This window comes from Microcaecilia unicolor, chromosome 6, assembly GCF_901765095.1.
Source record: "Microcaecilia unicolor chromosome 6, aMicUni1.1, whole genome shotgun sequence".
In the NCBI taxonomy this organism is placed as follows: domain Eukaryota; kingdom Metazoa; phylum Chordata; class Amphibia; order Gymnophiona; family Siphonopidae; genus Microcaecilia; species Microcaecilia unicolor.
In genome coordinates, this window is record NC_044036.1 from 294,596,566 (window position 1) to 294,609,651 (window position 13,086).

The window sequence follows — 13,086 nt, forward strand, 5'->3', positions numbered from 1 at the left end:
GGTTATTATGTAACTTTGTAAGTCAAAGTGCTTTGAAAATGAGCTCCTTACTCTCATAAAAGGTTTTGCAAAATTGGGGAACCAAAGTCCATAAACAATATTAGAACTAATTGAAACATGAGAAGTGGACAAATGGGACAAATAGCCAATCCAACAAGCAGAAGGTGTGAGTTACCTCAAAATAATGGAGTAAGGCTCTTTGGATTTCCAGCCTATGAATCTTCTGAGCCTTACTGACCCCAGTCTGGAAGCACTGGAGGCAAAATTACCTGATTTAGATAAAATTGAGAGATAGCTTTAAGAAGGAACAACAGCACTGGTTGAATAGAAACAGCCTCTACTGAGGATAAATATGGATCTCTATAGGACAAGACAACCATTTGGCCAACATGATAGCCTCCAGAAACACTCTTCAGGGTAAGATCTTTTGGTGACACTTCTATGAGTGGCTTGAACAAGGCTCTGTCAGCACACAGAGGACCAAGTTAAGGTCCTACTATGGCAGCACCGGCGTATGTGTGATTAACCCCCCCCCTCCCAAAAAAAAACCCAGTGCAGCAGATCCCAGGCCAACCCCCACACACTGCTGCCTGTACCTCAATAACCAGGGAAGTGAGGGACTGTTTGAGTAGATGCTGTTCTGCCCCAATATTAATGAAAGCAGGGTACATTGTTACGCATATTTTTGTAGTATGAGTACTATTTTTATTAAATTGCATTGTCTGTGTAATAGATAGCACTATGTACTAAGGATACTGTCCCTTTAGTTTGCAGTTTCCTGTGATTGACTCCTTGTAAGTATTTCCTATTAGCTTTTAGTTCTGGGCCAGGGACAGCCCGTTTTCTTCCCTTGGAAAAGTAGAAGACAGTCCCAGTCTTTCTAGCATTCCCTTTTTTTTTTTAGTTTCAACATTTTTATTGATGATACATATTATTACAGACAGCATCCAGGGCCACACATTGTGGTATCCCATGAATTTCCTCCGTACAGCTTGGTAACAACATCTATCATCATATTTTTAATACATTTTCTCCCCTCCTCCCTCCCACCCATCCCTAGTAGTTACCCACCGAGTCTTGTACTCTGATAGACTCGGCGGTATCTCCCCCCCCCCCCCCTTTTCCCCAAATTATATCTACTGTTCCAACCCTTCCGTTGACATTACAGGTATAATTACCACATTCCATTTAATATACTACATTAACTAAACCATGGTAACAAACAACTAATACATGTGGACCTCCACTGTCAACCAGTTTATGTCACTTCCTTCCCCCCCCCCCTCCCCTCCCAAGTCCATTCAATCATTATTATCTTCAATTGGTATTGCTTGCTTATTTGCATCATTCAAATACCAGAACCTTTAGTCATATCATGTGTCCTCAGACTGTTGGTTATTCGTTATCTGCTATATTATCTTTATGGACTTCTCTTCCTTCCCCCCTCTTCCTCTTTCTATACCCCCACCCTCCCCCCCTCTCTCATCCCCACCTCCCTTTGTAATTGTGTCTCATGTTTCTAATTATACTCTTGCCATGTATACGGATTAACTCAATGTGTTCAGAACATGGCTACGTGCTCGTGGTGATATTCTGTGTAGGTATGCCCCCCAGATCTTTATAAATCTTTGGCGCCTCTTGAATGTAATACGTGCGTCCTGCATTTCCCATAACATAAGTTCGTGTAGCTTATTTCTCCAATACCAATATGAGGGTCCTTTGTCTAATATCCAGCAATTTAAAATACATTTTTTCCCCAAAATACATAGTTTACTGAGGAACAACTTTTCTTCCAACGTCCCTCTATGCCATGTCGTCGTGGAGCTCAGTATCACACTTTCAAAAGACAGTTCCACCCGAAACCCCAAGACCCAGCCCATGAATCTGGAGAGAGCTGTCCAAAACCCCCGTATCTCCCTACATTGCCACAATCCGTGGCTAAGTGATGCTTTTACTTCTCCACATTTGGGACACTTATGTGTTTCCACCACTCCCGCATACCAAGCCTGTTTAACTGAAAAATATGCCCTATGTATGGTTCGGAAGTGGCACTCCTGTAACTCAGCACTATGTACCACCCGCACCCCTCCTTGAAGTGCTGCTAATATTTTCCCCTCTGTTAATTGATCATTCTCCTCCCGATTCCATCTTTCCACAACCATCTTAACATCTCTTTGTGGTTGCTTCTCCTCCAGCACCTTGTGAAACCCAGACACTGAGATCTGTCCTACTGCATCCCCAGCCAGAAGCTCCCTAATTTCCTTCTCAAAGCCTGGTTGGAGGCTTGTGGTAGGGAACTCATGTATATAATGTGAGAGTTGGATATAGGCTAATTTCGCCATCATCCCTCCCCCATAGTGTCTCTCAAACTCTGAGTGAGCCATGATTGCTCCATCCGCTTGTAAAAAGTTTCCCAATAATATGACACCCTGCTTCCCCAGGTCTCGGAAAAATTTACTTTCTCTCCCAGGTGCAAACTCCGCATTACCCGTGACTGGCAATAATACACTACACTCTGAACTGTGTTTCCATAGTTTCGTTATCTCTTTCCACAGATATCTTAAAGGTTGTAAAAGTAGACTATGTTTCACCTGCTGCGGGAGATCTTTAGTTTTTGCGTGTATTAGGTAGTTAAGATGCCAGGGGTTGAAATGTAATCTCTCTAGTTGTACATCTGTGAAATTGTTCGTACCCATAATCCAATCTCCTAGATGTCTCAAAAGGCATGCTTGGTTATATATACGCATATTGGGAATCCCCAAACCCCCTTTCGCCTGTGCCCCACTAAGAAAGTCCCATCTAAGTTTTGGTTTCCTTCCAGCCCAACAAAATCTTGTCACCTGTCTTTGATGAGCCCGGAGGTCTTTTTCCCAAAGACGTATTGGTAGTACTTGCAGTACATATAACCATCTCGGGAACACTACCATACGATACAAATGGATCCGGCCTAAGAGTGTTAATGGCAAAGAACTCCATCTATTTAGCTGCTCGCTCGTATCTCGCAACATTTGTGGAACATTAAAAATGTATATCTGAGCCGGATCCAAGGTCAATCTTATACCTAAGTATCGGAAGGACTCCATCGCCCATTTCAGTGGAAAACGCTCCCAATCTGCTTTTGTAATGTCTGGGCTCGCCAAGGCCTCCGATTTTGTAAAATTTAGGTGGAAGCCAGAAAAGTCTCCATATTCTTTTATACTTTCCATTAGATGTCCCAAGGAATTCCTGGGGTTTGTTATTAACACTAGTAAATCATCTGCAAAGGCTGCTATTTTAAATTCCCGGTCTTTTATTTGCACTCCCTTTATGTCTACATTATTACATATCTCCCGTATCAGTGGATCAAGTGTCAGAACAAAGAGTAACGGTGAAAGAGGGCAGCCCTGACGGGTACCTCGACCAATGGGGAACCAGTCCGAGGTCAGTCCATTGACAAGAATTCTCGCTTTAGGATCAGTGTACAGAGTTCTAATCGCCTGCATAAAGAACCCCGTCACCCCATATGCTTTTAGTGTTGCTAATAGAAACTCCCAATCTACTCGGTCAAAAGCCTTCTCGGCATCAAAACTAATTAACATAGTTGATTGTCTGTCCCGTTGCGCTTTTTCCAGTGCTAGTAATATTCTCCTCATATTCTGAGCTATTTTCCTCCCCTGAACAAACCCTGCTTGTGGTTCTTCTATCAAAGATGGGAGGAATCTGGCCAGTCTATTTGCCAACAATTTGGCCAGAAACTTGGCTTCTGAGTTTAAAAGTGAGATTGGTCGGTACGACTCCGGATGGAGAGCTGTTTTATCGGGTTTAAGCATTACTATTATATGGGCCTGATTCATGTATAGTGGTAGAGAGCCTCGTTGAATCGTTAAGTTAAACACCTCAGTCAGCACCGGGCCAATTTCCACCTGTATTATTTTATAAAACTCATTCCTCAGTCCATCAGGACCCGGTGCCTTTCCCAAGGGGCTCTGCCTAATCACCCACATGACTTCTTCTATTGTAATTTTTTCATTCAATACCCTTAACTCCTCAGCTTCCAATTGAGGTAAATCAATACTGGCCAGGTATGTTTCGCTAGGCCTGACCAGATCTTCCTGTGGTTTATATAACTGTGTAAAAAAATCTTTAAATACCCCGGAAATGTCACTGTCCTTGTGTACTAGTAACCCTTTACGATCCCTAATTGATAATATCTTTTGATGGCCTACTCCTCTGCCCATAACCTTCGCCAGGAAACCTCCTCCCTTATTTGCAAATTTATAAAGCTGGTATTTATAATATGCCTGGGATTTTTTTATTGTACGGTGTAATAATTCATTGAGGCTCTGTTGGGCCTCTAACAATTGCACACGGAGACTTTGCGTATGTCCCATGCTATACTGACGTCGCAATTTAGTCACTCTTCGTTCTAATCTAAGAATTTCTTGGCGTCTCGTTTTCTGCTTAAAGCTAACATAGGCTATAATCTCCCCTCTAAGCACTGCCTTAGCTGTTTCCCAATACAGTATCGGGTCATTCTTGTGAATCTCATTATTGATGCCGAAATCTTTCCAACATTTAGTCAAATGGGGTAAGAATTGTCCATCCCTGTATAGCCAAGTTGGGAATTTCCATATGTAATCCTCTCTTACCCCTCCGTCTAGCTCCAACCTCACCATAACCCAGGCATGGTCGGAGACCACAATGGGCCCTATTTTTGCTGTGTCCACCTGTGTGAAAATGTCTCCAGTCACCAATATGTAGTCAATACGGGACAAAGTGGCATGAGCTCTCGATAAGTGGGTGTAATCCCTTTCTAGGGGGTTCAGAGTTCTCCACACATCTACTACTGTGAAAGCTTCTTCTAATGTTGCTATGCCCTTCCCTAATGTGGCTCTCCCTCTCCCACTAGTGCCCGATCTGTCCAGTGTTGGATCCGCAACTTCATTAAAGTCTCCCCCCAGTATAATCGGGGCTCCTCCTATCCCTTGCATGGCCCCAACCAGTTGCGTATAGAAGCGTTGGTCAAACTTATTTGGCGCATAAATATTGCATAGCAGGATTGGTTGTCTATCTAATACTACGGATGCCAACACATATCTTCCCCCAGTGTCTCCTACTACTTGATTTACTTTCACATGTATGCCTTTTCGTATTAGTGTAATCACTCCTCCCTTCCCCCCCACTGCCGGGGACTCAAAGATTTCTCCCACCCACCATCGTTTCAATTTAGCATGTTCTATGCCTGTTAAATGTGTCTCTTGCAAAAATGCAATTGATGCCTTTTGATCATTAAGAATTTTTAAAATTTTTTGTCGTTTAATGGGGGAGTGGATGCCCCCCACATTCCAAGTTACCACTTGTATTGGAGTCATGTGATCTCTATTTGATCATCCCTACTTTCCTGTAATCTCCTCACATTCTTTACGGAGGGGTGTCCCAGCCACCACCCCTCCCATTCTTCCTTCCGAAACATCATCACTCGCGCACCACACCATGCGTCAATCATATTATCACCACTTATACACGGACACCATGTTTCTTTCCCGAGTCTTATCCCTCCCTCCCACCCCTCCCCCCCTAGTCTTCCCCGCCCCTCCCCTCTCGCCCTCCCCCCTTTATCCCTCCTATCATTCTCCCAAGGCCCTCCTATGCCTTTGACTTCTCTCGCCCTGTAAAGCCCCTGGGTTATCTATAACCATCTGGTTCCTTAATTCACGTTCCCTTTTGTAATTAGTTAAGTGCTTGTCCGGGGCACCCGAAACCCCTTCCCCCAACACCATTTGGGATCTCTTGACATTTGTCCCACCTTAGTCACAACTGTTAAACAACAATAACCTTGAAACAATATTTTGAACTTTCAAAACATTTCCCACCATATACCACTTCATGTAGGTCTAAGCCCCAGAATCTCTTTCACCAAAGGGAAACCTCCCTCAGATGCCTGTCTTGGCTCGGATTCCACTACAAGATCATGTGTCCGGTTCTTTCATTTCCTCATCCAGAAACCTCTGAGCCTCCTGGACCGTCTGAAAAGATCTCCACTGGTTTCCATGTTGAATTTTTAAAATGGCTGGGTATAATAACATAAATCTGGTGCTCTTTGCTACCAGTGTGGAGCATAAGGGATGAAAGCGACGTCTTTGCTCCTGTACTCCTGCCGAATAGTCTTGAAAGATCTTTATTGGGGAACCCTCGTACTGAAGAGAATCTCGCCTCGTCCGGAATCCACGCAGTATCTCTTCTTTATGGAGATAATTAAGTATTTTAATAATGACAATTCGTGGTCTCTGAAAGTTTGGTTGCCAGCGCCCTATCCTATGGGCTCGTTCAATACACAGTTCCCCTCAGCTATCTGATAGGGCCAACTCTTTTTTCAGCCATTGTTCTAACATTTGTCCAAGAAGTCTTTCTGGGACTTTTTCGGGGATACCCACAATTCTCAAATTACATCTCCTGGCACGGTTTTCCATATCATCCATTTTGTCTTGTTGCAGCTTAAGTTGAGACCTGAGCCTGGCAATCTCTTGCGTGTTCTGGGAGCTGGAGTCCTCCACTGTCGCTATCCGAGTCTCCGCCTCTCCTACTCTCTTCTCTGTTTCGGCTCCTGAAGATTCTAAGTTCTTTAATTGGCCAGCCAACAAGTCAAATCGTGGGTTGAGGGCTGCACTCACCGCTGCTGTTATTTGCGCCAATTGCTTTTCAGTAAATTCTCCTCCAGCTGTGCTTTTCAAGTCCGCCATTCTATGGTTAGTCTTAGGTGGTGTGGACCTGTCTTTATCAAATTTTGTGCCTCTACGAGTAGTTCCGGATGGCATGGGTTTCAAATATTGCTCCATGCATTCAATAACATTCAATAACGCTTTACTCAGTCACTCTCCCGTAGGATAATAATACTGGGCTTTCCGCCCACCACCTCGCGTTGTTTTGTTTGTATTCGTTAGGGCACCCCTTTAATTGGTAAGTTATTTCAATTCCCCAACAGGTCCATTCTTTTACAGTTTCTTCCTGTTATTCTGGGGGCGCATGCACCAATTTGCGCGACTACCACCAGTGAGAGAACTTGTCCACTAGTTATCGTTCCCTCACTCTTTTACATCTGCTATCAAGCTTGATTCGTTAACTTCATACCCCGGATTCAACAGAGGATACTCACTGCCCTCGTCCCTTTAGTAGGACCCGGCCTTCTCATAGCCGTCAGGACTTCTGTCTCTCCTGTTGTTCATTCGCGTTTTCTTTAGAAACTCCGGGTTTCCTCTGTCGCCGCCATCTTGGGCTCACTCGCACTCGTTCTAAAAGTTCATTCTTTGTGCTAAATATTAAGTCGACAGTATCGCACCTTTACTCGTTAACTTCTTGTCCCGGATTCAACAGAGGACATTCACTGCTCTCGTCCCCTCAGCAGGCTCCGGCCTTCTCCCAACCATCAGGACTCCTGCCTCTCCCGCCAGTCGTTCGCGCCTTCTTTAGAAGCTCCGGGTTTCCTCCGCCATCTTGAAAACACTCGTACTCACTGTAAAAATTCTTTTTTCATGCTAAATATAGCTCCGGCGGGTTCACTACTTTACTCATCTGGACCCCGGGTGCCTTCCGTGCTCACTAGGTCTTTTTAGGAGCGGAACCGGTGATGTGAAAATCGGGGCTTCATTTGGGCGGAGCGGAGCTCACAGCGCAGCTTCCATCTCGCTGCTCGTCTCCACCGGAAGTCTCTAGCATTCCCTTTTGATAAGCAGCAGTTCTAGGGGCTGATCCCTCTTTTAATCTACTGTGATTCCATCAAGATTCTTCACCATATTTATTCCCACACTTATTTCCTTTTGAGTATTACAGCTTTTCCTCTCAGCTGGGCTAAGGTTCTGGCCTCTGAAGTAGGCAACAATTCTTTCCAAAGCAACTGCACTGTACGTTGATTTTTCTGTGTTTGCTATGATTACTACATTAAAGAACAGTTGGATTAAGAATTGAGTGTACTGGTTAAGTTTTTATTTGGGAATGGTTTATGCTGGCTGTTGAAGCTTTGTAACCACACCTTGCCTAGAACAGCACAGATGCTCTACCTTTCTCTCATGTGCATCCTTAAGATGGTGCCCCGAACCACTGGGATCATCTTCTCAGTTACCATCGTGCCCAGCATATCCAACTTTGACAAGCAGAACAGTCACTCCAGATCCTCGTGGAGCAGTGAGTACAGCTTATCTCCATGCCCCAGAGGATGCCCTTGGGGGCCTCCCATTCTTCCAGCATTATCTGGGAAAAGGTTCTGTGCAACAAAAAGGGCTATGATGGCTTTCTAGGATGGGGTCCCCATCTGATGCCTCCATCAAAGCTGGCCCTGAATGTGCAAGGTCTCCATGACTGAGTTAATGAGATAACAGCACCTTCAATGTAAAAAGCAGGACCACCAAGGACTCCTCCTCCACAGAGAGAACCTCCTTGTCCGAGTTTCAACCCTCACATGTGGAGAGGGTTTCAACCCTCCCCCATCTGCTTCTGCTAATCCCTAATGGTCCTCCCTCAAGGACTGCACCAGAGGCAAATCATGGTCCCAGCGTGGGCCTTCTCTCAACTGGTAAGTTATTTTGGTACAAGATAAGAGACCTCCTATGGGCCCCTAAACTGCTGGGGCCAGCTCCACCAATGGAGGAAGCTGATTTCCCATGATGGGCACGAAAGCATTTATGAGAATAGGATCCCGTAACCCTCCAGGAAGAGTATCAGAGGTAAAGGATATAAGCAGAAGATAGAAAAGAATAAACTAAGCAACCTGTTACTTGTATATGTGTGATAAATATATTCTGTGCAGATGTCAGGGACCAGAACACAGAACAAAGTTGAAATGTTATTATAGTTTTGCTTATCGTTGAACAATGGAAATAATGTATAGGTAATCAGTATCTGATTCCCTGTTATTGCTTGCTTACCTCACAATAACTGAACTGCAAATTTATGTGCAACAAGTATCAAAGAGGTTTCAATAAATGGGGTAGCAGCAGAGCAGTAGGTTGGAGAGATTGGGTGAACTTTATTAATAAGGGTGAATACTGTGAGCCTCTCCCCTAAAGCTTTTGCCTATGAAAAATCATTGTGTTATGTGTTTTATTCCTCTTGGCCTCTCCCAGGAACAGGAGGCAAAGAGCATAGTAAGTGTCCAGAGCAAACACCCAAAATGGCCTGCCAAACGAAGTTTACCACCGATGAAAACTGTTCAGACCCCAGGGTCCCTAGGTCCTGTATCTTGTCACTGGCTGGTAGAAGGACCTTCCTCCCTCATTAACCCTGGGGGGTTCCAGCTCTCCATAGCAGCCCACCACATGGAGGGACTGTAGCAAGGTGGCTACCTTTCCCACTGAACCAGGCCCCCTTCTGAGTGCATAGGTGGTTCAGGAAGGCCTGTTGACACTATTTCAGGTGAATCTGGGGCCTCCTTGTCACAATTTAATTGAAAGGAGCCAGTGGCAATAGGCTATAGCTTGGAGCAGCAAAGAATTACTCTGCTCAGTTCAGATCCCAGAAGCCACTGACCCAAGAACTCAATTTCAAGGTCAGGCCTGACCTAAGGACCTGCTACACCAGACCAGCACTTCCTGTTCTAGATAGAAAAATACAGAAAATTCCAGGCAGCATCAGCCCCCTTATAGCAGCGGTGTAATTGGAATAGTTCAGTTTCTATACCTTCATCTGCTGGTAGGAAGGGGGTCACAACCCACTTGTCTAGACTGGTCTAGTAGGACAGAAAGGAAATTGGCTTAAAAATGCATGCATGGAAATAGAAACAACTGGAAATAAACAGATATAATGAAGATAAATCAAACTACAAATAGGTTATAAAATAATTTTATTTTGGAAATGATTCTCTGCTCTTTTGTTCCTGTGCTAGGAAGCTTGTCTAAGTGCATCATCGACCTGGTGAAAAGGTAGCTATAATACCCTTTTCTAAAATGACCCCGCCTGGGGCAGGGGTTGGATAGGTGGGGGCATGAAGGGAAAACCCCTCCCTTTTAAACGTTGCCCCTTTCCCGGCCCCTAAAACTCTGCATTTGGAAGACAAGTGAAGTGACTGTTATGTCTTCGCTTTCTGATCACAGAATACTGAGAATGATCCCTACACCGGAAAAGCAGCATTTCAAGACCACCCATCATGATGCAACTTAAGATCACTGAAAAATTATGACCTAAGCCTCTTGGAGAGGGTGTTAGATGAATTGGGAGAAACAGGTGTCTTTACTTCGGTTTCCCCTTACTTTGTAGTGAAAGAGAGTGGACAATGATATTGTTTTTTTTTTTGTCCCGACCTAGTAGATGTTTTCCCGAAAACCCAGCAGCTACTGGACTGTAACGCCGTTAGGGCACAAGGCGGCGGCGCCTGAGATGGGCGGTAGAGGTAATGTGTGAAGTGAATTCTCCATATGCCAGGTTTCCAAAATAACTTGTTCTTGAACTTTAGCGCCAGAGTGGCGATGGTCGATGAGATCACGAGCTCGTACCGGCCTCAGTTTCCAAGGGAACGGCAGCTCTACGTGTATGTACTGCAGTCTTAAGTAAGGCCGCACTGCAGGATGTTCTTCGTGGACGAAGTATTGCCGGGGGCCGGCGTAGATTCTCTGTGGAGAAAATCCCAGGAGTCGTGCTGTGAGTCGGTAAGTAGGGCTGCATATGCCAGGCCCATTTCCTACATTCAGATTTGTGTAACGGCGTGTGCTTATTCCTCACACGCTGGCCGTTTTGTGTCGTGTCTGTATCCATTTCCAAGCCGCGCCCGGTTTTCTCTATTTCTTAAAACAGTCACACTGGTTTTCATGTTATGCAAGAGAAAGCCATATGAACCCAGGTTATTGCACTAGTATTAAGGCCACTGCGAGCTTAAGCCTTTTCAAGTTCCCTAGTTTCCTCCCCCTTCCCTTGAGACTTTGATAGTTAAGGGTCAGTCCAACCTAGGAGGTTTGATTTTTAAAACTATATATCTGAAAAAAAAGATCTCATTCAAAAATGCCCGCTGTCCCTGTAAGTATATACTGATGCTTTTTCTAGTTTCCGGTTATTATCGGACTGGGTACCCAGTCTTTGGTAATAGGAGGTTAGATTGGGAACAGGACAGGAGACGGACGGTACGACTCGGCTTAGTCGGCTATCAACCAATTATATTGGTTGAAGCCAGTAGGCAGAGCTTGGTGGCAGTAGGCGGAGTCACAAGTACCCCCAAAACAATAGCAAACGCTATTGAAAGCAATAGTAAAAGATTTTATTAGGAATAATGGCCTGCCTATTGGTGGTCAATCTGTAAAAAGTCAAAAGCTATTCCAGTTGGATAGGCAGTGACTTAAAAGGTGTAGGACAAAAGATGATTTTTAAGTTTGACAGCTTTTTATTTGAAAGTGTCCCATATGTAGATATAAATATAATAAAATCAAAACTGAATACCACTAAAACGGCTTTAAAAATCAGTGTAGCTGGTGGAAACAGCACTAATAAAGGGTATATTTTGTGCTCATTTTTCCACACTGGTCTATACAATACAGTAATACATGGCCAAAAATTTAGTGAGGATATCCTGTTCACTGATCGGTTCATCTTAACTGTTGCTGCCACCTTGGGAAGCCTGGTGTTATAAAGATTGGATGTAAAATTAAACTCTCCTTTCATTGGGGCCAGGGTTGCCAGGTGGAAATTTTTTTTCCTACCCAAACGAGCCCAAATCCAGCCCAAAACCCGCCCAAAGTCAAACCCCGCCCCTGACACCCCCACCCCTGCGTCATCAACCCCGCCCCGCCGTCATCGGCCCTGCCTCCCCGTCATTGGCCCCGCCCAGAACATCACTAACCCCGCCCAAAATGTCACTAACCCCGCCCCCCGCGGCCGAAAAAACAGCTTAAAAACCGCCCCAAAAAAGGCAACCCGCCGCGGGCAAAAATTTCCCGCGGCGGGTCAGGGAAAACCGCCCAATTGGGCGCTAAAACCGCCCACCTGGCAACACTGATTGGGGCACATGGAATCACATCTTCACCCCATCTCTTTTGTACAAATGGGTTATTCTGTTTTGAGCATCTTTCAGGGACAACGCAAAATAATAAAAATAAATATTTTCTTTCATGCAGATCTCTCATTTGTTTAAGCATAACTAAATGGGCTATAGCCCCTAATGTAGTCCATTGATTTTCTTATATTTTGACCGTGTGACAACTTAGACTGTGCCAAAACTGGAAATACAGTGAGACAGAATAATAGAATTCAGTAACATCCAAAACTTATTACTTAACATTGTAATTGTGTTCACATTTGGGTGATAGAAAATACTGTTGAAAGTTGACTTGAAGAAGAAATAAATATGTCATAGAACTAGAAAATGTTGGCACATTTAGACTGACTCTAGAGTTCTGCATGAAGGTAGCTCTGCCCTAATTATTTAATATCTCTCTTTTAAATAGTAGTAGTATTATGCATTTTTTATAACGTATCACTGCATTCCACAAAACAAAAGGAACAAGTTCCCACAAACCATATTTCTCTTTTGATCTAGGCACAGAAAAAAAAAGATTTTAAATGCTCTCAGGTTTCAACCTAATGTAATTTTTAATGTGGGATATAACTGCCATAAATAAGTAAATAAATAGAAACTCTGAGGGTCCTGTTTACTAAGCCTTGCAAACATTTTAGCACTCGCTAACGCTAGAGACATCCATAGGAATATAATGGGTGTCTCTGTCATTACTCGCTAAAAAGTTAGCGAGCCTACAGCATGGCTTAGTAAACAGGGGCCTGAATGTTGAGCATCTGATTCTCATAACATGATTTCTGCTTTAGTGGCCCTTTACCAAGAGAAACATATCTCTACATGAATGCAACACATGCTAGGGTGTCCCTATAACAGTCCCTCCAAATGACACACTGATTATGATTTATAACAAATGACTGCCTATGAAACGTTATTCCGTTATTATACTTCCTCTGGGTACATCTGTATGCTGCATAAGCTGGCATGTTTGAAAATATAAGTGAGATTAAATAAAAATGCTACAAAGAATGACAACGTGAATGCATCAGCTCATAGATTAGTTTGCTTTGTTTTGAGACAGCTGTGTGGGGAAGGGGAAACGGACTAACCTAAATGGCTTC

General features: G+C 44.0%; 1 protein-coding gene across 2 annotated transcripts in view; it reads left to right on the top strand.

The window, feature by feature from the left end:
• Positions 1-9,975: 9,975 nt before the first annotated feature.
• The window catches only part of WDR34 (WD repeat domain 34), a 126,621-nt gene continuing 123,510 nt past the window's right edge, over positions 9,976-13,086 (top strand). The window contains exon 1 of one of the 2 annotated variants that reach the window (XM_030207914.1): positions 9,976-10,613. In XM_030207914.1, coding sequence (XP_030063774.1) covers positions 10,533-10,613 — 81 coding nt within the window. In that variant the 5' untranslated portion in view covers positions 9,976-10,532. The remainder of the gene's footprint in view (positions 10,614-13,086) is intronic. The other variant, XM_030207913.1, reaches the window with a different exon arrangement.